At 46.6% G+C, this 26,701-nt stretch overlaps 1 protein-coding gene across 5 annotated transcripts in view; it reads right to left on the minus strand.

Annotated features, from left to right (window-relative positions):
• bahd1 (bromo adjacent homology domain containing 1) overlaps positions 1 to 26,701 on the minus strand; it is an 85,800-nt gene that overhangs the window by 12,742 nt on the left and 46,357 nt on the right. For all 5 annotated transcript variants that reach the window (XM_086003660.1, XM_086003663.1, XM_086003659.1 and 2 more), the window contains exons 3-4: positions 11,436 to 11,827; positions 2,536 to 2,695 (exon numbers count right to left, since the gene is read on the minus strand). In XM_086003660.1, the coding sequence (XP_085859786.1) occupies positions 2,536 to 2,695; positions 11,436 to 11,827 (552 nt within the window). The remainder of the gene's footprint in view (positions 1 to 2,535; positions 2,696 to 11,435; positions 11,828 to 26,701) is intronic.

Genomic DNA, 26,701 nt, shown 5'->3' on the forward strand with positions numbered 1-26,701 from the left:
CCGGAGGCAACGAGTTCAGTGGAAGACGCACTGAAAAAATGGGTGTTCACGGCAGCCACAACGAAGCGGTGTGTGTCGTTTAGACTTACAAACGTAAGCCGATGGAGGGACAAGCACGAGTTCACCACTGGATGCTCATCTCTTCATGCAATAGCTCGTCAAGAGACTTCTTCGAGCAGCTCAGAGAGAACAAAGTCAGAGTAAAGGTGTCTGGTGCTGCAGGAAAGACGGAACAGGCTGGGGCTTCCCTAGGAAAGAGAGAAGGCCGAGGCTGAGAGAGGTCTTTCAAATGATGAAGGGGTTTGATAGGGTAGGCGTAGAGAAGTTGTTTCCACTTGTGGGAGAGTTCAAAACTAGGGGTCATAAATATAATACAGTCACTGATAAATCCAGTAAGGAATTCAGGAGAAACTTCTTTACCCAAAGAGTGGTTAGAATGATGAAGTTGCTACCACAGGGAGTAGTTGAGGCGAATAGCAGAGATACATTTAAGGGGAAGTTAGATAAGCAGACGCGGGAGAAAGGAGTAGAAGGATATGCTGATAGGGTGAGATGAAGTAAGGTGCGAGGAGGCCCATGTGGCCTATTTCTGTGCTGTAAATTCTCTAATTCTATGTAAAGTCTGGGTCCAGCAGCTTCCCCACTGCCTGGCTGGGTCCCGAGAGACAACTTAGGTGATTTACAAGGCCCTTCGTAACAAGTGCTTAATGTTACCAATTGAACAGCAGAGAGTACCACTTAACATCACAAGTGCCAGATGCATGAAATATTTACGACTAAGCCTCAAACTACTGAAGCAATTGCAGATCTGTCAGCTATTGTAGCTCAAGGAAAGCCAACCCCAGGTTTAGCAATCCAGGGGGGGAAAAAGGGGAGAATTTTTTTTTTAAAAACACAGCCGTTATGATCTGAAATGCACTGCCTGAAAGGACTATGGAAGCAGATTCAATAGTAACTTACGAAAGGGAATTGGATATATACTTTAAAAAAAAAGGAGGAATTTGCAGGGCTATGGGGAAAGAGCAGGGGAGTGGGTCTGACTGACTAGCTCTTTTAAAGAGCCTGTACAGGCTCGATGGGCTGAACGGCCACCTTCTGTGCTGTAGGATTCGATGATAACGGTGCAGCACATTGCCTTTATACTATCACAGGAGACTGGAATTCCTGAATCCACTCCTGTCGTCTTGCATTACTGTACACTGTCGTAGCGTCAGGATCGTAGACCCGGGAGAAACTGGGAACTGGATTGAAGTCGTGTAATTGCTGGGATTGGGCTCATGATGCCAGGCCCTTGGAATCGGACTCAAACCAGAGCCAAAGCGGCTGGCAAGTCTCCAGCTATCGGCAGCAGTTGCTGCTGGTGATCCAATTGAAGAATCGGGCGGGGGGAGGGGGGGGGGTGGAACGGACGGACGACAAATCTGCTGAGTAATGCGGTCCAATCGGGCAGTAACCAAATCTCCACAACACGCTGTGTCGCTGCACTAACAGAACGAAAAGGGGGAGGTGCGGTCTCCTCTCTGCTGGCCCGTCACCGATTGTCATCAATCACTGTGATATTTCACAGGCCATCTGCCTCGCACAACTCCCCTGACATCTTATTACAAGTACAATAACCCTCCCAAGCAATAAACGTCATTTCAAAGTCCCCCAGCCACCACTAAACGGCTGAAGTATTGGAGAAACATCGTCAATTATGGAGAGCTCCTGACTCTCCCATCACATTAGCAAAACAGAAGGCCGTTTCTTAGCATTGCAAGAATCCAAAGCGTGGACTCGAGAGGGAGATACGTACATGAACCGGATAGATTCTCTCTCCACCCTCCCCAAAATAGTGCAATGCTGTCCTGCATAGGCAGAGTTGGTTGACCCACCTCCCAGAGACACGAGATGACAGCCCGAACTAGGGCACCCTGAGAAACTCCACTCCACACTTTGTTGATTTTATACTGATGGGGATTTCCTCATCGGGGGGCGGGTAACAAGACTTCAAATTCCCCAGTACGAGAGAACCACCTCGCCCCAACACAGCAGGCCACGCGACAGTAGATTCCCCACAGGCCTGGCCCCTTTAAGAACCAATCGGACGGATGCCAATTTAAAAAATAATCTCGGGATAAGCAGGGATCCGTTTCTACGCCACCGGCATGGATTAGAGGCGCCGAGGGGAGGGCACATGATGTTCAAAGTAACCCCCTCATCTTTTTATAGCGAGAACACATACACACAACATATGCAAATAAAGGTTTTCTTAATCCTTTCCTTTAAAAAAAAAGATAATTTTCGCCTCGAAGCTGGGTCTCTCTCCCCCTCTCTCTTCCCCCGCCCCCCCCCCCCTCCGCCGCCCCACCCCTCCCCATTTAATGGACTGGATCTCTCCCTCCCTGGGTTACCCGACTAGACGGGATATTCAAACACCTCTATTTAGCCAACATCTGGAATAGTTATATGCTGCATGGGTTCCAAAGTCCTAAAAAGCAGCACGATGACTCCTTGTAGGCCCCGCTTTGCGTTGCATTGAATCAACTGGCTGACCTGATGTAGGGTCCTCCCAAAGTGCAGAAACCTTGGCAACGTAAGGAATGGACTTCTTCCTGGGTCCTGACTTCAATAAAACAGTGTCCCGAACCTTGATCACTTCTCCATCCCTTGCAACAGCTGGATAGCACTTCCGAATCAGGAGCTCCACTTCATCCTGGAGAGCAAGAAATAATAGTAAGAAAGCATGAACGAGAAAAAGTCATTGCACCCAACAAGTTCCACTCCACAGACTGGAGCACAAAATCTAGGCTGATCCTCCCAGTGCAATACTGAGGGAGCGCTGCACTGTCGGATGGGCCGTCTAACGGAGGCCCTGTCTGTTTTCTCAAATGAACGTAAAAGATCCCGTGGTACTATTTCAAAGAAGAGCAGGAGAGCTCTCCTCGGTGTCCTGGCCAATATTTATCCCTGAACCAACATCACGAAAAACAGATTATCTGGTCATGATCACATTGCTGTTTGTGGGATTAGCGGTGTGCAAATTGGCTGCTGTGTTTGCTACATTAAAACAGTGACTACACTTCAAAAGTACTTCATTGGCTGTGAAGCACTTTGGGACTTCCTGAGGTTGTGAAAGGTGCTATGGAAAGGCATGTTGTTGTTTTGCAAGTGCTTTCTATCCATACCCACCCCAAAAGGTGATTTGAATCTCAACGAATATCAACTCAATACGGCATGAAAGAATGGGTCCTCTTCTGATGGGACGCAATCTGTCAAGGATGAAATATGCAGAACATATCACAATGCTGAGATCTCTGGAGTTTCGCAATAACCTTTGGGGTCAGGGAGAAATTGCAAGAGAATTTTCTCTCCTTGAAAGTTTACTCTCTGGCTACGCAGCTGCCTCAGGAGAGTTAGTGAACAGACGAGAGCACAAACTGCACAAATCTTGCCGATAGGAAATGGGCCTCGACAGGGATTGAGCCTTGATGGGGCCAAACAGCCTTCTGTTCCACAAAAGATTAATCGGGGATAGTATTGTACCAGTATTATGACTTTAATACCCCCTCCCCCCACTAGGGCATGGATTTATTCAATGTACAGTCCCACCTACAACACTTCACTCTACAGTGTGTTGGAACACACTGACCGTGAGGGGCCATCGCAGCTAAGTCCAACCTCGTCTCCAACAACAACTTGCATTTATATAGCGCCTTTGACGTAGTAAAATGTCCCACGGCGCTTCACAAGAGCGATCAAACATTAGACACCGAGTCACTCAAGGAGATATCAGCTCGGTCAAAGAGGTAGGTTTTAAAGGAGCGACTTAAAAAGGAGGCAGAGGGGTTTAGGGAGGGAATTCCAGACCTTAGGGCCGAGACGGCTGAAGGCACAGCTGCCAATGATAGGACGATAAAATTGGGGGATGCAGAAGAGGCCAGAATTGTTGGAGGGCTGGAGTAGGTTACAGAGATAGGTAGGGAGTGACGAGGCCCTGGAGGGCTTTGAACACGTGGATGAAGATTTTAAATTTGAGGCGGTGGTGGACCGGGAGCCAATGTAGGTCAGTAAACATAGGGGTAACGGGTGGACGGGACTTGATGCAAATTAGAATACGGGCAGCAAAATCCTCCAAAGTTCTCAGCCTAAAACGAAAGTGGAGACCCTGAGTAATTTTGCTAAAGCCAATTGTAGTATCCTTCTCGTCAGTCTAGCTGAGATTAGCTAATGCAACAGACTCAAAATTCAACTTAGACTTGCAGGTCTGTATGGCTCAGTACCACACTGGGCTGAGCTATTTACTAACAGCCACCAAGGGAGCCTTACTACATATAGACTAACAGATGGGATGCAGTAAAAGGCTGTAACTTTACCTTCAGCCAACATTGCAATCATTGATTTATAAACCACAAATAAAATTTAGATTTAGCTTTGGGGTTCAGACATCTATAAACCATGGAAGTGTAATGGAAACACTAGCCAAAAAAAACTAGATTACACTACAGCCTCAATATTAGCTACAACACACCGACTACAAACAGAAACAATGGGGAGAAGGGTTGAACTGAGAAACTGAAGAGGCACTGTAGAATAGGATTTACGAGAGAGTGCGCTACAAGGTATTATTCTGAAACTCAATGGAATTATATAGAATAGTGAAAGTAAAAAAAATAATTGGCACCGATTGCTAGAATTGCTCCGATTGTGGACCTTTTCCCAATTCCCAGCATATATCCATGTTGTAGCCCCTCTCCCAAGATTTACTTCTTCCTAACTTTGAAGAACACTGGGTGTTATGGATTTGCACACATACTAACAGCAACCTTCTACTTTCAGAGCTACACCCGCTGTAATTGTTTTGATGGTCCCAGTACTGTTTGATGGTCCCAGTACTGTTTTTGCAATATTCAACAGTTCCAAGTTCAGAGGGCCCTTGGTTATGTTCAATGGTCCCAGTATTGTTTGATGGTCCCAGTACTGTTTTTGCAATATTCAACAGTTCCAAGTTCAGAGGGCCCTTAGTTATGTTCAATGGTCCCAGTACTGTTTTTGCAATATTCAATAGTTCCAAGTTCAGAGGGCCCTTGGTTATGTTCAATGGTCCCAGTATTGTTTGATGGTCCCAGTACTGTTTTTGCAATATTCAACAGTTCCAAGTTCAGAGGGCCCTTGGTTATGTTCAATGGTCCCAGTATTGTTTGATGGGCCCAGTACTGTTTTTGCAATATTCAACAGTTCCAAGTTCAGAGGGCCCTTGGTTATGTTCAATGGTCCCAGTATTGTTTGATGGTCCCAGTACTGTTTGATGGTCCCAGTACTGTTTTTGCAATATTCAATAGTTCCAAGTTCAGAGGGCCCTTGGTTATGCAGGACAATCAAGTGATGCCTTCCACAACTTTTCTTCTTGCACTTGGCCCCAGTCCTGAAGACACTTGACTGCCTTTCGGATACGGTTCCTCAGATACCACGACTCCTGCCCAGGTAAAGTGGCCATTCTTCATGTGGTGAATTGTGACTACTGGCGTATCGTTTGACCATCTCATCAAGAACATGACAGCAGAGTGCAATGTTCTTCTCACCCAGCATCCACAGATATAGAATTTGCAGCACAGAAAAAGAGGCCATTCGGCCCAACAGATTCATGCTGGTGTTTATGCTCCACATTAGCCTCTTCCCACCTTACTTCATCTATCGTTATCTGCATGTCCTTCTATTCCTTTCTCACTCATGTACTTATCTAACTTCCCCTTAAATGCATCTACGCTATTCGCCTCAACTACTCCATGTTCCACATTCTAAAGACTCTCTGGGTAAAGAAGTTACTCCCAAATTCCTTATTGGATTCATTAGTGACTCTCTTATATTGATGACCCACTAGGATGAGGACCAGGAGCCCCACTTGATATTTGTCTTTCCTAACCGAGGGGTACCATATCCCCACTGAGATGAGTCAGTCAATTCATGACGAGCCCAAGTCCATGTGGCTCGATTCCAACTGGTAGCTCCACGCCAGGAACTTGACCACATAACCTAAGCCAACGTTTCAATGCAGTACTGAAGGAGTGCCATAGACATGCATTCCTTTGCTGAGATTTCAAAGCAAGGTCTTGTCTGCCTGTTGGGACTGTCGTTAAAGACCTCGCAACACTTCTACTCGAAAGTTCTCCAGGTGTCCGGGTCATTATTTTGCCATCAACAAACGCAACCAAAACAGATTAACTGCCCAGTCATCTCATTACTGTTTGTGGGATCTTCTTGTGCGCAAATTGGCTGCTGCGTTTCCTACAACAGTGACTGCACTCCAAAAATACTTCACTGGCTTTCTTCCACATTGTTGTTCATTTTACAATGATACTTGGGAACCTTGATGCAAGGAGGATACGGCAGTGTAGTGACCATGTTCCTGAACTAGTAATCCAGAGGCCTGATATAATATACAAAAACAAAATACTGCGGATGCTGGAAATCTGAATGGTCATTGACCTGAAACCTCAACTGTTTCTCTCGCCACAGATGCCACCTGACTGGCTTTTCCCAGAAATGTCTCTTATTTATGCCCGGCATTATAATCTAGAGAACACGAATTCAAATTCTATCGTGGTAGTTTGAGAATTTGAATTCAGTTTTTTAAAATCTGGAACTAAAATGCTGGTATCAGTAAAAGTGACTGTGAAGCTATCAGATTGTCAAAAACCCAACTGGTTCACTCAATGTAATTTAGAGAAGGAAATCTGCCACCTTTACCCGGTCTGGCCTACAGGTGACTCCAGTTCCACACCAACGGGATTGGCTTTTAACTGCCCTCTGAAATGACCGAGCAGGACACTTCGTTGCATCAAATCTCTACACTGCAGTGCTTGAAGATGGCGGCCCGCCATAAACCCGCTCGGGGCAACTAGTGATGGGCAATAAATGCCGGTGTTGCCAGTTTCACCCACATCCCGAAAAACAATGTTTAAAAAAGGATCAGATTCTGGAGGAATTGTGTAGACACAAATTCCTGGTCAGCTCCTAATGAAGAGGTAGGATTTCCCATATTTGGCCAGTCACAACACAGTAGCATTTTACGCCATTCCAAGAGTCTCTGCTTTGAAAAAGCCCTACAGGCACTAATTTAGCACCAGTTGAAAGATATGGAACCACTGTGATGATAATTACTGTCTAGATATAGCACATGCAACATACCAGTTAGAACAAGACAGTGATACACTGAGTATCTAATAGGCACATATTTAGCATTAACATTTTAATTTATAGTTTAAAAAGGAGTGGCTGCTTTAATTTAGGTTTTAACTTTAGCCTAAAGAAATCACTGGAATGCCCAACCCACACATTTTCTAGCAGCTTTATGGATCACAATTCAACAAGGAAGTGATGAGTAATTATGGCGCTACACTAAATGGTAAATGGATCGTAAAACAGTCTCCATCAAACCTCAGGAAAAGAAGTCAATGACCCACTTGGGGAGACATGCAAAAGTGGTCCTCATCACCAAAATGTCCAGGGAGGCTCTTAACACAAAATTAATCTGGACACTGCCTCTTTAATTGGGATATATTCACATCTGTGCACCACTGCAATTTCTCTTCCCGGCTGCCTCCCCCAGTGGAAATATCAATCCCAACTGATTCTGCATCTACAGTCAGTCATTCATATATGACAAAATGAATAAACTTGGCTTCCTTTTTTAATAATTGTTCTCCAAGCATGGCTGTCAGTGGCAAGGCCACATTTATTAGCCAACCCTAGTTGACCCGAGAAGATGGTAATGGGCCTTCTTCAACTGCTGCAGCCCTTGTAGCGATGGAGCTCCCATGATGGTGTTCCAGGATTCTGACCCAATCACGATGGAGGAACGGCAATAATCGTCCAAGTCAGGATGGTGTGTGACTTGGAGGTGATAGTGTTCCTACCACATTGCTGCTCGTCTTTCTTGGTGAACATGCGTCACCAACTGAGTACAAAACCTATCACAGGATTTTAACTCAGCGTGGAAACTTTAAACAAAAAGAACTGCCATATACTTCAAAGTTGCAGTTAGTGCCGAATTCAGTAGGATAACAACCTGCAAGTAATTTCTGAATTCTTCTAAATCCCTTGCCACCAATTTCATCCCCCTCCCTGGCCACCGTCTCATGCTGAACCAGACTGTTCACAATCTCTGCATTCTATTTGACCCATGGCTGAGCTTCCAACCCCACAACCTCTAACACAAAGACCGCCTACTTCCACCTCCATAATATTGCCCGTCTCTGCCCCTGCCTCAGCCTAGCCGCTGCTGAAACCCACATCCATGCCTTTATTACCTCCAGATTCAACTATTCTAATGCTCCCCTGGCCAGCCTCCCACCTGGCACCCTCCATAAACTTCAGCTCCTCCAAAACTCTGCTGCCTGTATCCTATCCCACACCAAGTCCCATTCACCCATCTGCTCACTGACCTACATTGGCACCCAGTCCACCAACGCCTCAATCTGAAAATTCTCATCCTCATGTTCAAATTCCTCCATGGACTTGCACCTCCCACCCCCATCTATGTAACCTCCTCCTGCCCTACAACCCTCCAAGATCGCCGCGTTCCTCGAATTCTGGACTTTCATTCATCTCCCACTCCCTTTGCACCACCACTGGTGGAATTCCCTCCCCAAGCCTCTCCACCTCTCTTTCCTCCTCCAAGAGTCTCCTTAAAACATAACTCCTTAACGAAGCTTTTAGTCACCTGCCCCATATTTTCAAGTGACTACACTTCAAAAGCACTTAATTGGCTGCAAAGCTCTTTGGGACATCCTGAGGTCGTGAAAGGTGCTATATAAATGCAAGTTTGCTCTTTCTTTAAAAACTAAGAATATTGCTTGTGCTTATAAAACCAGAGTTTGTTCAGCAGCATGGGTTGAATTCAACAATTTGTATTTATATAGCACCAAAATGTCCCAAACTCTTTACAGGAGCATTGCGAGCCAGAGATATTAGGACAGGGACTTGGTGACAGAGATAGGTTTTAAGGAGCATGAGGAAAGGTAGAGAGGCACTGAGGTTTAGAGAGAGAGCTCCAGAGTTTAGAGCCTAGGCAGCTGAAGGCACAGCTGACAATGGTTGAGCAGTTAAAAGTCAGGAATGTTCAAGAGGCCAGAATTGGAGGAGGGCAGAGATCGTGGAGGGTTGTAGGGCTGGGGGTGGTTAGAGATGGGAAGGGGTGATGCCATGGAAGAATTTGAAAAAAAAGCATGAAAATTTTAAAATGAGATGTTGCCGGACAGGGAACCGATATAGGTCAGCGAGCACAGGGGTGATGGATGAATGGGACTTAGTGCGAGTTAGGATATGGGCAGAGCTTTGGAGGAGTTCAAGTATATGGAGGGTGATAGGTGGGAGGCCAGCCAGGACAGCATTGGAAGAGTCAAGTTTGCAGGGCTACGGGGAAGGACGGGGGGGTATGGGACTAGAAGTGGTGCTCTTGCAGAGTCGGCATGGGTTCAACGGGCCAAATGGCCTCCCTGTGCTGTAAGCATGCTATGCTTCTAGAGGTAACAAAGGCACGGATGTGGGCTTCAGCAACAGATGAGCTGAGGCAGGGGCGGAGTCACAGAGGTCTTGGTGATGGAGCGGATAAGTGGTCGCAAGCTCACCTCGTGGTCAAATAGGACACCAAGGTTGTGAACAGTCTGGTTCAGCCTCAGACAGTTGCCAGGGAGAGGGATGGAGTCGGTGGCTAGGGAATGGAGTTTGTGACGGGGACTGAAGATGATGGCTTTGGTCTTCCCAATATTTACTTGGAGGAAATTTCTGCTCATCCAGGAGTGGATGTCTGAAAAGTGTCCTGCAAAACACATTAACCTGTGGGCATACTCACTATAATCTGTACAGCTCAAATCAATTTTCTTTGTGTGTACCAACCACAATTTAAAGGGACTGTTCAATTTTTGGTTTTGGACAAAACATTGGCTGTAAATGTCAAAAGGTAGGCGGGAGCACGCCTGGCGGAAAGGCCTCGCATTACTATATATACACTCAAGGTAGCCAAAGACCATCTCTATATAGATTTACAAGGACAATACTAGAACCGAGAGGTTATAACTATTAGGAAAGGGTGAACAGGCTGGAGCTCTTATCTCTGGAAAAAGAGGTGACTTGATAGAGTGATTAACTGAACGAACATCATGCATTACATTGAGCTGAACTGACAGTATCACGCTATGACTGATTGTACAGTTCGTCAAATTATTTGCTCATGAAACAGGAATGTTGCCGAAATGGTTTGGATGAAAAGTGTTTAATTGTGTGGAGATGCACAGACCCAATCAGCACTCTGCCTGGACTGAATTTTATTTTGAAACATTTCACTATCAGTTTTAACATGCACTGTATCAGTGCTCATCCTTTCATGTGATCAAACTGCACGCTGATCAGGCAAGATGGCCACAAACCATCACGTTTGGTGCACTGTGGTGAGGCACAGAAGACTGGCGCCGAGCAAAACCCAACTGCCTGTAGAAGGTAAAGACAAGTGTTGCAACTCGCATCCTGTCTCAGCCAACACTATTCTGGGCACCGGGTCCAGCTCTCCGCTGGACGAGCCAATAGAAGGGTGGAGCTTTTCCACATGCTCGTCACTTGTGCTGCAATCAAAATAAGTTTCAGGAACATGGGAACAGGAGTGGACTATTCAGTCCCTCAAGCCTGTTCCTACATTCAATTAGATCAAGGCTGATCTGTATCGTAAATCCATTTACCTGCTTGGTTCTGTAACCCTTAATACCCTTACCTAACAAAAATTTATCAATCTTAGTTTTGAAATTTTCAATTGACCCCCAGCCAGCTTTTTGGGGGCGAGCGTTTCAGATTTCCACGAGCCTTTGTATTAAGAAATGCTTCCTGACATCACCCCTGAACAGCCTAGCGCTAATCTGTATTTTTAGTGACGTTGGTTGAGGGGTAAATATTGACAGGACACCGGCGAGAACCCCCCCGCTCTACTTCCAATAGTGCCATGGAATCTTTTATGTCCACCTGAGAGGGTAGACGGGGTCTCAGTTAAACATCTCATCTAAAAGATGGCACCTCCAACAAAGCAGCACTCCCTCAGTACTGCACTGGAGCGCCAGCCTAGATTTTGAAGAGCAGCAGGGGAGCTCTCCCCGGTGCCCTGATCAATATTGATCCCTCAGCCAACACCTAAAAAACATGAACATATTGCTGTTTATGGGGCCTGCGATATGCAAATTGACTGCTGCTTTTTCTACATTACAATAGTTTCTTACACTTCAAAATGATAACACACTTTGGGACGTCCCGAGGTCGTGAATGGCACTATATAAATGCAAGTCTATCTGTCTTCTAAATACTACAAATGGTTATTGTAAGGAGATGAATTTGACTTTCTAGCCTCTATGATGTTTTTGAAGAGCAATTCCCAAGTTTCTCAATCAGAAAAAGCCTCTTCAATATCTACTTACCACAACGTAGACAGGTTTCTGGTAGGGCTCTCCTACAGGGAGCCAGCCATTGGTGGCTCGTCTCCTACTGATTCGCTGTTGCTTGCTCTCCACGTGCACTGTGCCCGCTTTACTCTGCTGGGTGGGCGGACAGGCCGGGTTGCGGAGGTTGGACTTGGAGCTGCTGGGAGGTTTGGAGCTCTGAGGGCACTCCCGGCTCAGCTTCAGCATGGACAATGTGTGGGGCCGAGAGGGTGCTGAAGTGTACGAACCGGGGCGCTGCAGGTGGGGGACGGGCTCAGCAGCAGGAGGGGCTTTGGGGACAGGGCAGCCTGAGAGGGGGTTTGCTGGCGATACTGGATGACCTGCGACTGGGATGGTTACACTGAGCGGCTCCAAGGACTTGTACCCGTCTAGAAAGAAAAAGAAAAAAAAGGATTAACCATCAACGCTCTGCTAACCAGCTTCACTTCACCTGCGCACAAACAAACAACAGCAAACCGGTGGGACTGATTGGCCTGCTCCTGTTCCTAAACTCCACCCTCATTCTAGGACTTTCAGCTGAAGAAATGTTACACACCAACCCTCATTATAACGCTATCCATTACATCCTAATCTCAAAGTACAACTCAGTTATAACATTCTTACATACCTTCCCTCATCCTAACACTATCAAACTGCCATTATAAAACCTCACCCTCAGTATAACTTGGTCTGTTCTACACCCCCCTTCATTACAAGGCTCAGCTGCCATGCTAATCCCTAGTAATAACACAATATGTTACACATCTCATCCTAGTTATAAAAGGCAGTTGTAACTTTGTTGCACACTCATTAGAAGACTACTGCAATCCTGTGGCACGCCCTTTATAACACTATTACACGCCCATTAGAAGATTATTACAACACTCTTGCACATCTACTCTTATGACACCATCTCTTAAAAAGGTATTTGCTGCCTTTTAATTGCTTTCCTTTCTTTTACAAGGTGAAATGGGGGAAATTCAATGCTTGGAATTGGGACACTTTCCAATTCAGACACCCAATATCAGCAATCAAGCACTCGGTCAGATTAGAAAATGGCTGGATGCGAAGCTCCCTCAACTCTGCTTCAACAATGTACCTCAAGCTCAGCCTCTGGAGACCCTTTCCCACACTGGCCATCCATTCCCAGTGACAACAGCTTACATTTATCTTCTCCTCTTCTCTTCTTAGGCAGTCCCTCGGAGCTGAGGATGACTTGCTTCCACATTAAAAATGAGTTCTCGGGTGACGGACGAGTCCAATGCGGGACCGACAGTCTCTGTCGCAGGTGGGGCAGACGGTGGTTGAAGGGGCAGGTGGGTGGGGTGCTTGGATTGACGTGTGCTCCTTGCGCTTGGCTTCTGCTTGCTCCTGGCGAAGAGACTCAAGGTGTTCGGCGTCTTCCCAGATGCTTCTCTTCCACTTTGTGCTGTCTTGGGCCAGAGATTCCCAGGTGTCGGTGGGAATTCTACATTTTTCAAGGAGGTTTTGAGGGTGTCCTTAAAGCGTTTCCTCTGCCCACCTGGGGCTCTCTTGCCGCGCCGGAGCTCAGAGTAGAGCGCTCGTTTTGGGAGTCTCGTATCGGGCATGCGGACAATGTAACCCGCCCATCGGAACTGATTGAGTGCAGTCAAAGCTTCGATGCTGGGGATGTTAGCCTGAGCAAGAACACGGACGTTGGTACGTCTATCCTGCCAATGGATTTGCAGGATCTTGCGGAGGCAGCATTGGTGGTACCTCTCCAGTGCTTTGAGGTGCCTGCTGTACATGGTCCATGTCTCTGAGGCATACAGCAGGGCGGGTATCACTGCTGCTCTGTAGACCATGAGCTTAGTGCCAGGTTTGAGGTCCTGGTCTTCAAACACTCTCTTGCTCAGGCGATCGAAGGCTGTACTGGCACACTGAAGGCGGTGTTGGACTTAGTCGTCGACGTCTGCCCTTGCTGACAGTAGGCTCCCAAGGTATGGAAAGTGGTCCACGTTGTCCAAGGCCTTGTCGTGGTTTTTGATAATCGGGGGGCAGTACTGTGTGGCGGGGGCAGGTTGGTACAGGACCTTTATCTTAGATGTTTAGTGTAAGGCCTATGCTCTCGTACGCTTCGGTGAAGGTGTTGACGATGGTTTGGAGTTCGACCTCAAGAGTGAGCGCAGACGCAAGCGTCGTCTGCATACTGTAATTCGACGACAAAGGATGGAATGACCTTGGATCTGGACTGGAGGCGACGGAGATTGAACAGTTTCCCGTTTGTTCTGTAAATTAGCTCCACTCCAACTGGTTCGACGAGAACGACCAGGTGATCCAGGAGCTAATAAGCCGCAAGTGCAAGGCATTCCTGATCTGGAAACAGCAACACAACTGGAGAGCAAGAAAGCAGCTCTACAGACGCCTGAAGGCCGAGGTCCAACAACAAACTCGCGACCTAAAGCACAGATGGTGGGTGGAGAAAGTGCAGGAGATCCAGCAGCTAGCCGACAACCATGACTTGCATGGATTCTTTAGCGCAGTCAAGACCATCTACGGCCCAAGCACCATAGGTCCTACCTGACTGCGGGCCAAGAATGGAGAGGTACTCATCAAAGACAGAGAGGCAGTCAGTGCCCGCTGGAAGGAGCACTTCGAAGATCTCCTTAACCGTGACTCTGTCTTCGACGCGAGTGTCCTCAATTCCATCCTGCAGCATGTTACCCACCACCATCTCAGCACAACCCCGGCCCGGCATGAGGTTGAAAAGGCCATCCGACAACTGAAGAACAAGGCGGCCTCAGGAGCAGATGGAATCCCCGCTGAGGCACTAAAGCATGGCGGAGACGCACTACTGGCGCGAATTCATGAACTAATTTCTCTTATCTGGAAGGAGGAGAGCATGCCAGGGGATCTCAGAGACGCCGTAATTGTGACCATCTTCAAGAAAGGTGACAAGTCCGATTGTGGTAATTACAGAGGAGTTACCCTCCTGTCTGCCACAGGGAAAGTCATTGCAAGAATCCTCCTCAATCACCACCTCCCAGTGGCTGAAGAACTCCTCCCAGGGTCGCAATGCGGATTCCGCCCACTAAGGGGCATGATCTTCACCGCTCATCAATTACAAGAGAAATGCAGGGAACAGCACCAACCGCTGTACATGGCCTTCTTTGATCTCACAAAGGCCTTCGATACTGTCAACCGTGAGGGATTATGGAGTGTACTCCTCAAAATCGGCTGCCCTCAAAAGTTTGTCACCATCCTCCGCCTGCTTCACGATGACATGCAAGCAGTGATCCTGACCAACGGTTCCACCACAGGCCCAATTCACGTACGAAACGGGGTCAAGCAAGGCTGTGTCGTCGCACCAACGCTCTTCTCGATCTTCCTTGCTGCAATGCTCCATCTCACCCTCAGTTACATTTATACAGTGCCTTTAACAGTAAAACATCCCAAGGCGCTTCACAGGAGCCTAATCAGACAAAATCTGACACCAAGCCACATATTAGGACAGGTGACCAAAAGCTTGGTCAAAGAGCTAGATTTCAGAAGAGAGGGGTAGAGGAGGAGGGATTTCTAGAGTTTAGGACCTAGGCAGCTGAAGGCGAGGCCGCCAATGGTCGGGCGAAGGAAATTTGTGATGGACAGAATATCAGAATTGGATGAACGCAGAGATCTTGGTGTGTTGTAGGGCAGGAGGAGGTTACAGAGATAGGGAGGGGCAAGGCCATGGAAGGGATTTGAAAACAAGAATGAGAATTTTAAATTAAGTCAATTAGGATTGTTTTGCGCCCGCCACAAACTAGATCGAGAATGCCTGAACTAATTGCACAAAGGCATAGCACTGCTCCACCTCAGTTCAGACTGAGGACTCTTTCACCCTCTCAGTCTGGGCTGAATATGAACCCAAGTCCCAGAGGTGAAAGGCCAGTACCTAACTGACTGTGCTACCCAGCTGCTTTTGTTTATTGTTTTAATGGTTCTGTCAAGTTTGTAAATCACTTGACATTTTTCCTTCTACCAATCAGTCCAACCACACAAGGATGTTAGTCCTGCTTCCCACATCAGCCACCATTGTGAGACTGCCGCCTCAGTGCCAATCTGTGTTCAATTATGGTCCGTACCGAGAGTGCAGCACCCCGAATTAATTTCACTCAAGAGCCCCACAACAGAGAGGAGAGGTTGAAGTTACCTTTACAGCGATTATGTGCTGTTTGCACGGAGAATCCCTGGCACAAATGTTACATCATAGCAGAGTCATACTCTGTACGTCCGCCCATGACCAAACCCAGCTTTCCATGAACCCAGAGGGGACTGGTCAACAAGGAATGGTGACAAACAGGTACAGTTAGAAGAGAACAGCACTCGTAGATCTCCCAGTGCTGAATCAACAATGTAAAGGTGCTTTTTGATTCGATCAAGGCTGTCAGTAACTATAAATAATGATCCTCAAATGGGCTTTCTAACCAGTTACTCAACTTTGAGCGACTACCATTCATTCATCAGTACTCAGTTATACTAGTGAGACAATTCTCTAGTCATTCAATCATTGATGCAATGAAAGTTTACCGATGCCACAAATCTTAAGTGAGGGATCTGGTCAAGTGTAGGCAAAAAGCCCAGGACACTATCCTAAATCCCAAAAGTTCATACGGAATCACTTCTTTGGAGAGTTTGAGAGCAGTTCCACATCATCTCGAGTACCAAACCAACTTAGAACAGGGGAGGCATTCAGCCCCTCGAGCTTGCTGCACCATTCAATGAGATCGTGGCTGATCTGCGGCCTAACTCCATACACCCGCCTTTGGCCCATGTCCCTTAATACCTTTGGTTAACATAAAGCTATCAATCTCAGATTTAAAATCAATTGATCTAGCATCAATTAATAACATAAGAAACAGGAGCCGGAGTAGGCCATTTGGCCCTTCGAGCCTGCTCGAAGATCGTGGCTTGCAGTTTCAGGAAGAAAGCTCCAAATTTCTACCACCCTTTGTGTGTAGAAGTGTTTCCTAATTTCACTCCTGAAATGTCTGGCTCTAATTTTTAGACTATGCCCCCTAGTCCTAGAATCCCCAACCAGCAGAAATAGTTTCTCTCTATCTACCCTATCTGTTCCCCTTAATATCTTGAAAATTTCAATCAGATTACCCCTTAACCTTCTAAATTCTAGGGAATACAACCCTAATTTGTGTAGTCTCCATAGTAAACCTACACTGTACTCCCTCCAAGGCCAATAGATCCTTCCTAAGGTGTGGTGTCCAGAACTGCTCACAGTACTCCAGGTGTGGTCTAACCAGGGTTTTGTACAACTGCAGCATAACTTCTACCCCCTTGTACTCTAGATATAAAGGCCAGCATTCCATTAGCCTTCAGGAGTTTAGAACAAAGTGGCTGAGTGCAGATAGCCGAGCTTCATCATCATACAGATAAAAGGATCATAAAGGCGGTGTTCCATCGAACGATGCATACAGGTTGCACTTTAATTACAGCTGGTGCAAAACAGCAACGTATCACAAAACTGTTCAAAAAACAGACAATGGCAATACATCCACTGATTGGTCAGCTCCTCCATTATTAAAAACCTGGCCAGCACCATTAATGTGCTCGAGTGTGCCGAGGCCCAAAGCTCTGGAGTCTGGCATGCACATGATTTTCTCTCTCTTTCTCCCTCCCTCCAACACCCAGCCCGGCCCCTCAACCTCCAGCAATGAGACTGAACAGTGCAAGTCGAACTCCCTGCTCATGTTGCACTTTAAAAAAGGACATTGCTACAGTCTGCTTGGTACTCAAAAACAGTGTTACAGGAAGCTTGCAACTCCTAGCCTGACACCTTCAACTCACATGTTCACACCTCTGCCCTCATTGCTCCCCATCGCTGACCTCCTTCAGCCCTACAACCCTCCAAAACTCTGCGTTTCTCCAATTCTGACCTCTAGTATATCCCCGATTCCCTTTGCCCCTCCACTGGTGGCTGGGCCTTCAGAAGCCTTGGCCCGAAGCTCTGGAATTCACTCCCTAAACTTCTCTGTCTCTCTACCTCCTTCACGACTCTCTTTAAAACCTACCTCTTTGACCAAGCTTTAGGTCATCTGTTCTAATACCTCGTTATGTGGCTCAGTGTCAAATTTTTGTCTGATTAGGCTCCTGTGAAGCACCATGGGACATTTTACTATAGAATCTTACAGCACAGAAGAAAGCCATTTGGCTCGTCATCCCTGTGCGGGCTCTTTGAAAGAGCTATCCCATTTAGTCTCACATCCCAGCCTTTCCCCCATAACTCTGCAAATGAGTCCTCTTCAAGTACATGTCCAATTGCCTTTTGAAAGTTTTGATGGAATCTGCTTCTACCACCCTTTCAGGTGGTGCATTCCCTTTGTGAGAAAAAAATTCTCATTTCCTCTCTAGTTCTTCGGACAATTATTTTAAATCTATGACCTCTGGTTACTGGTCCACTTGCAAGAGGAAACAGTTTTTCTCTACCTACTCTAAACCACTCATTATTTTGAATACCTCTATTCGGTCTCCCCTTAACCTTCTATGCTCCAAAGAGAATTTGGGTGTAACATTTGCAATCTCCAGTCCTCTGACATCACCCCAATATCCAAGGAGGATTGAAATATTGTGGTCAAGCTTCCGCTATCTCAAGCCTTGCTTCGCTCAGCAACCCATCTTGACCAGGTTAACTTTGAGTGATGGCAACCTATTTAGTACCTCCTTTCTATCCTATTCAATATCTCTCCTCCCTCCTCCTCTACTGCGACATGAATTTCATCCTCTTCTTTTGTGAAGTCAGATACAGAAGTATTCTCTCAGTACCTCAGTTATGCGCTCTGCCTCCATATGAAGATTTCCTTCTTTGTCCTGAATTGACACCACCATTCCTTTAACTATCCTTTTACTTTGTACAAGTTTATAAAATATTTGGGTCCCCTTCATGTTACCCGCTCTTTTCTCATACTCTCTCTTTTCCCTTCTTGTATCCTGTTTCAATCCCCCTGCACTCTCTGTATTCTGCCTGGTTTTCTACTGTATTCTCTACCTGACATTTGTCATAAACCTCCTTTTTCTGTTTTATTTTAACCTCAATTTCCTTGGTCATCCAGTGAGTTCTAGCTTTGGATGCCCCATCTTTCCTCCTTTGGGAATATGCTTAGATTGTACCTGTAATTGAAGTCCCTTACTATTACTGCTTTATTATTTTTCCATTTCTCTGAAATTTGTCTGCATATTTGCTCCGTTCCTTCTCATTATTTGGGGGTCTATAGTAAACACCCAGCAATGTAGCTTCTTTTCTGTACCTTGACTCTAACCAAGTAGGTTCAGTCTTTGCACCCTCTAGTATATTGTCCCTCTGTAGAACTGTATTATCTTTGATTCTTTTTTCTTTCCTTCCCTATCCCTCCTGAATACATTGTAGCTAGGAATGGTTAGTTCCCATTCCTACCCATGTTTAAGCCAGGTTTCCACTGTAGCCACTATACCATAACCCCATGTGGCAACTTGTTCCTGCAACTCATCAACCTTATTTATAACACTCCTCGCATTAACACACATGCATTCCAACAACTTGCTTGTCTGTTTTGCTTCCCCCTCCCCCGCCACCCACCCCTCTAATGTCTGCTCTTTCCACACTATTCTTTATACTGTTGAGGTTTGTCCCTCCCAGTTTTCTATGCACCTAGTCTCTCCTCTCTGCTGCTGCTTCTTGATGCCCCTCCCCCTGCCAAATTAGTATAAACCCTCCCCCACAACACTCGTTAATCGCCCTACAAAGATCCCAACCCTGTTCAGGTGTGATCTGTCCGGCTTATACAGGTCACTCCTGCCCCAGAACTGGTCCCAATGCCACAGGAATCTGAAGCCCTCCCTCCTGCACCACTCCTCCAGCCACACGTTCACCTGCACCATCTTATTGTTTCTGTATTAACAGAAACATAGAAGATAGGAGCAGGAGTAGGCCATTCAGCCCCTCGAGCCTGCTCCGCCATTCAATGAGATCATGGCTGATCATCCAAACTCAGTACCCTGTTCCTGCCTTCTCCCCATATCCCTTGATCCCTTTAGCCTTAAGAAATATATCCAACTCCTTGAATATATTTAATGAATTGGCCTCTACTGCCTTCTTTGGTAGAGAATTCCACAGGTTCACCACTCTCTGGGTGAAGAAATTCCTCCTCATCTCTGTCCTAAATGGCTTACCCCTTATCCTTAGACTGTGACCCCTGATTCTGGACTCCCCGACCATCAGGAACATCCTTCTAGCATCTAGTCTGTCTAGTCCGGTTAGAATTTTATAAGTTTCGATGAGATCTCCTCTTATTCTTCTAAACTCCAGTGAGTACAAGCCCAATCGACCCAATCTCTCCTCATACGTCATTCCTGCCATCCCAGGTATCAGCCTGGTGAATCTTCGCTGCACTCCTTCCATGGCAAGAACATCCTTCCTCAGATAAGGCAACCAAAACTGCACACAATACTCAAGGTGCGGTCTCACCAAGGCCCTGTACAACTGCAGCAAGATATCCTTGTTCCTGTACTCAAACCCTCTTGCTACGAAGGCCAACATACCATTTGCCTTCTTAACCACTTGCTGCACCTGCATGCTTACTTTCAGCGACTGGTGCACAAGGACGCCCAGGTCTCGTTGCACTTCCCCTTCTCCCAATCTATTGCCATTCAGATAATAATCTGCCTTCCTGTTTTTGACACCAAAGTGGATCACCTCGCATTTATCCACGTTATATTGCATCTGCCATGCTTCTGCCCAATCACCCAACCTGTCCAAATCATACTGGAGTTTCTCAGCATCCTCCTCACAGCACACATACACATTATATATATAGTATTCACGAGCACGTGGCACTGGGAGTAATTTTGAGATTACCACCTTGAGGCCCTGTTCTTTAAACTTTTTCCTAGCTCCTGAAACTCTCTCTGCCTGAAGGACCCAAGCTCTTTTCCTACATTTGTCACAGACCATGACTTCTGGCTGTTCCCTTCCCCTCACAGAATGTCCTCTACCCAGTGATATCCTGCATTAGAGGCGTTGTTGATTTCCTGCTAGTCTCAGAGGCTGCGAATTTGCCGGTGCTCAGAGGGTGGGTTTGGAAGTGGGTCAGAGGTTAAGGTAGTTATGATCGACAGTGGGTAGGAAACCCGGTCACCCGCCTCCACGCGAGTCTCTCAGGTATCAGGTCTGTCAGCGGAGAACTGACCCGACACCAAGCAGCGGGGGAGACAATTGAGCTCATTAAATGGTTTGTTGAGAACAAATTTAATGCTATTTTGAGGTTTCCTTCCAATTTTACGTGCTCCCCCACGGGCTACCCGCGGAACACACCAGCTCACCCTGGCGTGAGTCGAGTCTGCTCTGATGTATCGGAGAAGCTGCAGAAGTGGTGTAAAGGATGCCATGTTGCAGATGGTCAGTTTCAGAGCGCAGAAACTGTTTGTCACTGCATTTTGTAATACAGAGAGATTTCTTTAGCTTGCAAGTGTTTTAGAGCCAACTGTCTGTCCAGTGCCACCTCATTGGAACAGCCTCTCTCACCATTGACAGATCACTTCTGTCATCTCACTTGCAGCTGCCATCTATTGCAGCAACATCGGTGCCCTTGAAAAAAATAAGACCTTGATCCTCTGAATCCTTCCACGATCAGCCCCAACACCACCAGGCACACCAACATCACCAACCTTCTCCGCCATCACCTGATGCTGCACAGGACATCAGTTCCTGACAACCATCCCATACCTACAGCGTAAAGCATCCCTTTAAATGTCCAAGCCATTCCATGCACACTCATCACTATAGCGATGGGTGGGGCGGGGGGGGGGGGGGGGGGGGAGTTATGTCTCGACATTCACTGGAACTCAGTGAGACACATCTCACGGTGTGCACAGATCTGTCCAATAAGGTGCAGTGTTTGAAAATATAGATGTCACTGTATGATAACATTACCAGAATCCTCACATGGACATTGGCTAAACCTCTCAAGTGCCTACCCTTGTATGTTGTTAGTTGGTATGCTTGTAGTAGGATGAGGGCGAGTGTGAGGAGTGGCTAGTGAGATGGGGAAGTGATAATGTAGACAGAGAGGTGCAAGATATGTTGGTGAGTAAGGATGTGCAGGAGAAGGGTGTGGAAGGCAGAGTGATGGGGATGTGAGGAGTGACACAGCAGAATGAGGTTGAGTGTGGCTTTGCAGTAACGTTTCGTGATCCACTGAGATCATTGAAAGGTTGGCACCACTGCAGCCTGGTCCTCCTGACAACATCCCTGCTTTTGCCCGCCTGTGCAATGTGCAATCAGGCTGCGTTGGTGTCCTGGGGAGGTCTCTTCCACCCTTGGAAGGGAAGAGAACCTCACTGTGTGCTGTGACTCCCTCCATAAGCATATGAAGGGTGTCATTTGAGAGCCTGGGTGCAAGCACCCACCTTTGTGCAGTGCTCGTCAGAGTTTGCAGCAGCTCAAAGCTGTCAAACACTGACAGAACAACTGTCAAACTCCATGTGGCCATGGTCCCTTTAAGGAAACTAGCTGATGACGCATCAACAAATGACGTCATCAGACCCGCTTCCTGTTAATTGGCCGGGAAGCCCGCAGGAAAATCCCTTTGACAGAGCGGCTGCAGCCAGGATCGTGACTGGAACCCGGAAACCAGCTTACCTGCCACCATCCTGCCTCCGCTGGGAAATTCACGGTCCAAGTCTCCCGAAACACTTTTAAGCTGCAACTATCTTGGTTCTTTTAACTCAGACCTGGAGAGCAGCCTTTGGCATGGCCTGCAAAAACAGCGACACTTCTAAAGTGATTCAGTGATGGTGAAGCGACTTGGTAAGTCACGAGGACGTGAAAGGCATTAGAGTGAACTTTCTTCCCATGCATTTTTCCTGAGCCCAGCAGCAGACCCAAAGGTGGGTGGTTGAGCTTGCCACCAGAATGCCAACAGCATGAACACCAGAAGGCGGCTCCGGGCTCCCAAATGCCTCGACATTAGAACGCGGTCACTAGAATGTGAAGAAAGACAGACTTGCATTTATATAGCACCTTTCACGACCGTAGGACATTCCAAAGCATTTCACAGCCAATAATGTACTTTTGAAGTGTTGTCACAGGTTAACAAGGCCCTAAAAAAAAGCAAACCAAGCACTAGGGTTTATTTCGAGAGGAATAGAATTGAAAAGTAGTGACGTTATGCTAAACCTGTATCGAACCTTGGTTAGACCACACTTGGAGCACTGCGTACAACTCTGGTCGCCATATTATAAAAAAGGATAGAGGCTCTGGAGAGGGTGCAGAGAAGATTTACAAGGGTAATACCAGAAATGTGAGGGTATACATAATCAGGAAAGGGTGAACAGGTTGGGTCTCTTTTCTCTTGAAAAAAGACTGAGGGGTGGCCCAAGAGAGGTCTGTACAATTATGAAAGGTTTTGAGAGTAGATAGAGAGAGAATGTTTCCACTTGTGAGGAAGAGCAAAACTAGAGGCCATCAATATAAGAGTCACCAAGAAATCAAACAGGGAATTCAGAAGAAATTTCTTTGCCCAGAGTGGTGAGAATGTGGAACTCGCTACCACAGGGAGTGGTTGAAGAGAATAGTATGGATGCATTTAAGGGGAGGCTAGACAAGCATATGAGGGAAAAGGGACTAGAGGGTTATGCTGATAGATTTAGATGAGGACAGACAGGAGGAGGCTCGAGTGGAGCATAAACGCTGGCATGGACTGGTTAGGACAAATAGCCTATTTCTGTGCTGTATATCCTATGTAATGTAGGAAACATGGCAGCCAATTTGCACACAGCAAGGTCCTACAAACAGCAGAGATAATGATCAAATACTGTTTGTCTGTTTGTGAGGCAGGTTAAGGAATAAGTATTGTCCAGGACACCGGGGAACTCCCCTGCTCTTCTTCGAATCCACCCGAGAGGGTAGACGGGTCCTCGGCACCACTGATAGTGCAGCACTCCCTCAGTACGTTACTGGAGTGTCAGTCTGGATTTTGTGCTCAAGTCTCTGGAGTGTGGCTTGAACCCACGACCTGTGACTCAGAGGAGAGTGTGTTACCAACTGAGCCACAGTAGGTACAATCCAACTCCCAGCATTTGAATAAATCAGTCCAGCTCGCTAATCCATCAAATATCACAACTACAATTGTGCCATCGTTGTAGGAAAATAGGTTTCAGTATAAATACCAGGATCAGGCTCATGTCTACAAGGCTCCCAGTATCTGGTGTAAACAAGTAGCAGCACAAAAACAGCTTCATATTACCCCTTAATCCCAGGGAACTAGGTCAAATTTCAGCCCGAGCAACTCAATACAGCTGGTGCAAAACACAGCACCATAATCACAAAAAGGTTCAGAAAGAGACAATGGCAACACACCCACTGATTAATGATTGCTCTGGTCAGCTCCACTCAAACACCTGGCCGTATTAAAGTGCTCAAGTGTGCTGTCACTCAGTAACCCCTCCCCCAGCACCCTGTTATTGACTATCTCTACTGATGTTAATCCAGCTCCCTCACACTGTCACGCAGAAACCCCCTCCCCAGCACCCGCTGTTACTGACTGTATCTCTACTGATGTTAGTAGTTACTGATTAAACAAAAAAACTGAATAGGGTCCAGATCCCGAGATTCCCGTTAAATGTTTACATGGATTTCAGTAAGGCTTTTGATAAAGTCCCGCATAGGAGACTGGTCAGGAAGGTAAGAGCCCATGGGATCCAGGGTGCCTTGGCACATTGGATCCAAAACTGGCTTAGTGGCAGAAGGCAGAGGGTGATGGTGGAAGGTTGTTTTTGTGACTGGAAGCCTGTATCCAGTGGGGTACCGCAGGGATCGGTGCTGGGTCCCTTGCTGTTTGTGGTCTACATTAATGATTTGGATGTGAATGTAAAAGGTATGATCAGTAAGTTCGCAGATGACACGAAAATTGGTGGGGTGGTAAATAGCGAGGCGGGAAGCCTCAGGCTACAGGACGATATAGATGGGTTGGTCAGATGGGCGGAACAGTGGCAAATGGAATTTAACCCTGAAAAGTGTGAGGTGATGCATTTTGGACGGACTAACAAGGCAAGGGGATACACAATGAATGGTAAGACCCTAGGAAAGACAGAGGATCAGAGGGACCTTGGTGTGCATGTACATAGATCCCTGAAAGCAGAACAGGTGGATAAGGTGGTTAAAAAGGCATATGGAATACTTATATTCTATGCCTCGGCTAATGAAGGCAAGAGCAGGGAGGTTATGATGGAGCTGTACAAAACGCTGGTAAGGCCACAGCTGGAGTACTCTGTGCAGTTCTGGTCTCCACACTATAGGAAGGATGTGATTGCTTTGGAGAGGGTGCAGAGGAGATTTACCAGGATGTTACCTGGGCTGGAGCGCTTCAGCTACGAAGAAAGACTGGACAGGCTGGGGTTGTTTTCCTTGGAGCAGAGAAGGCTGAGGGGGGACCTGATTGAGGTGTACAAAATTATGAGGGGCATAGATAGGGTGGATAGAAAGGAACTTTTCCCCTTAGTAGAGGGGTCAATAACAAGGGGGCATAGATTCAAGGTAAGGGGCAGGAGGTTTAGAGGGGATTTGAGGAAAAACTTTTTCACCCAGAGGGTGGTTGGAATCTGGAACTCACTGCCTGAAAGGGTGGTAGAGGCAGGAACCCTCAACATTCAAGAAGAGTTTGGATGAACACCTGAAATGCCATAGCATACAAGGCTACGGACCAAATGCTGGAAAATGGGATTAGACAGGGCTTGATGGCCGGCGCGGACGCGATGGGCCGAAGGGCCTCTTTCTGTGCTGTATAACTATGACTATGTGTTTGTTTAACCTGTGAACTTTTAACTTCCAACTTGGCCAGAGTTTCAAGGCGGTATTTTTAAATAGTACAAACTTTAAATAAGGATTGGGTCGGCGGTACATAAACACTCATTTTACTCTCCCAGGTATAGAGTCTCCTTTAGAAACCAGTTACGTTCATTTCATGGTCACGTACCTTTATCTCACTAGAACATTTCGTCAGGATCTCTGGCCCCATAATGCTACCCGAGGTCAAGGACCAATGCTAGCTCCATTAAACACATTCATCCTCTGACCCCTTTCTTCTTTCCAGACACACTCCCATCTCCCCCAACCCATGGAGATTTAACATTTCAAGTCAAAAAGTATGTGGCTGTCCTTTGATGAAATTGGAGGGATCGATATCTTTCACTCAGCCAGTGTGGAATTTGAAAGCGGGAAGATGGCACCAAAATGATACCGGAGGTTAAGGGGTTAAATTTGGGAGGCAGGTTGCATAAGCTTGGCTTATATTCCCTTGCGTATAGGAGATTGAGTGGTGATCTGATTGAGGCAGGGGACTCAGTAACCAGAAAACACAGATTTAAGGTAATCGGCAAAAGAGCCAGAGAAGAAATTCGATTTTTTTTTATATAAAGTGTAATGAGTAATGAAGAATTGGAATGCTCTGCCTGAAAGGGTGGTGGAAGCAGATTCAATAACAACTTTTGGTAGGGAATTGGATAAATGCTTGAAAAGGAAAGATTTGCAGGGCTATGAGGAAAGAGCAGGGGGGGGGTGAGACTAATTGGAGAGCTCTTTCAAAATGAGTTGGCACAGACACAATGGGCCGAATGGTCTCCTTCTGTGCTGTATGATTCGACAGGGTAAATACAGAGAAACTATTTCCTCTGGTGAGGGAATCAAAAATAAGGAGACATAATCTTAAAATTAGAGCGGGGCCATTCAGGAGGGAAATCAGGAAACACTTTTTCCCCCCACACAAAAGGTAGTATTGTAGAAATCTAGAAAACTCTCCTCCAAAAGGCTGTGTATGCTGAGACAATTGGATCTATAGTAGCTTCCCCATATAATTTCCCAGCCCCGCTGGCGCACATTCACAACACAGACGGTCAGTCTTCTCCTGCAGGAGAAGTCTGTTCTTTTGTTCCAGGTCACATACTCCACAACAGGCAGAGCCAGAACAGCAGAGTTAGCGGATCTCAGCTGGGGCGTTACAATTGCTTACAGCTCCCACAGGGTCAGCCGTGGCTCAGAGGTAGCACAGCCCTACTGGAGGGAGTGCTGCACTGTCAGAGGTACCATCTTTCAGATGGGACGTTAAACAGAGGTGAACGTAAAAGATCCCACGGCACTATTCGAAGAGCAGGCGAGTCCTGGCCAATATTTATCCCTAAACGAGCATCACAAACACATTATGTGCTCATTATCGCTCTGCTGTTTGTGTGGCCTTGCTATGTGCAAATTGGCGGTCGTGTTCCTTACATTACAACAGTGA

Source organism: Somniosus microcephalus, chromosome 12 (assembly GCF_052327205.1).
Source record: "Somniosus microcephalus isolate GS21.2 chromosome 12, FLI_Smic_1.0, whole genome shotgun sequence".
NCBI classification, from domain to species: domain Eukaryota; kingdom Metazoa; phylum Chordata; class Chondrichthyes; order Squaliformes; family Somniosidae; genus Somniosus; species Somniosus microcephalus.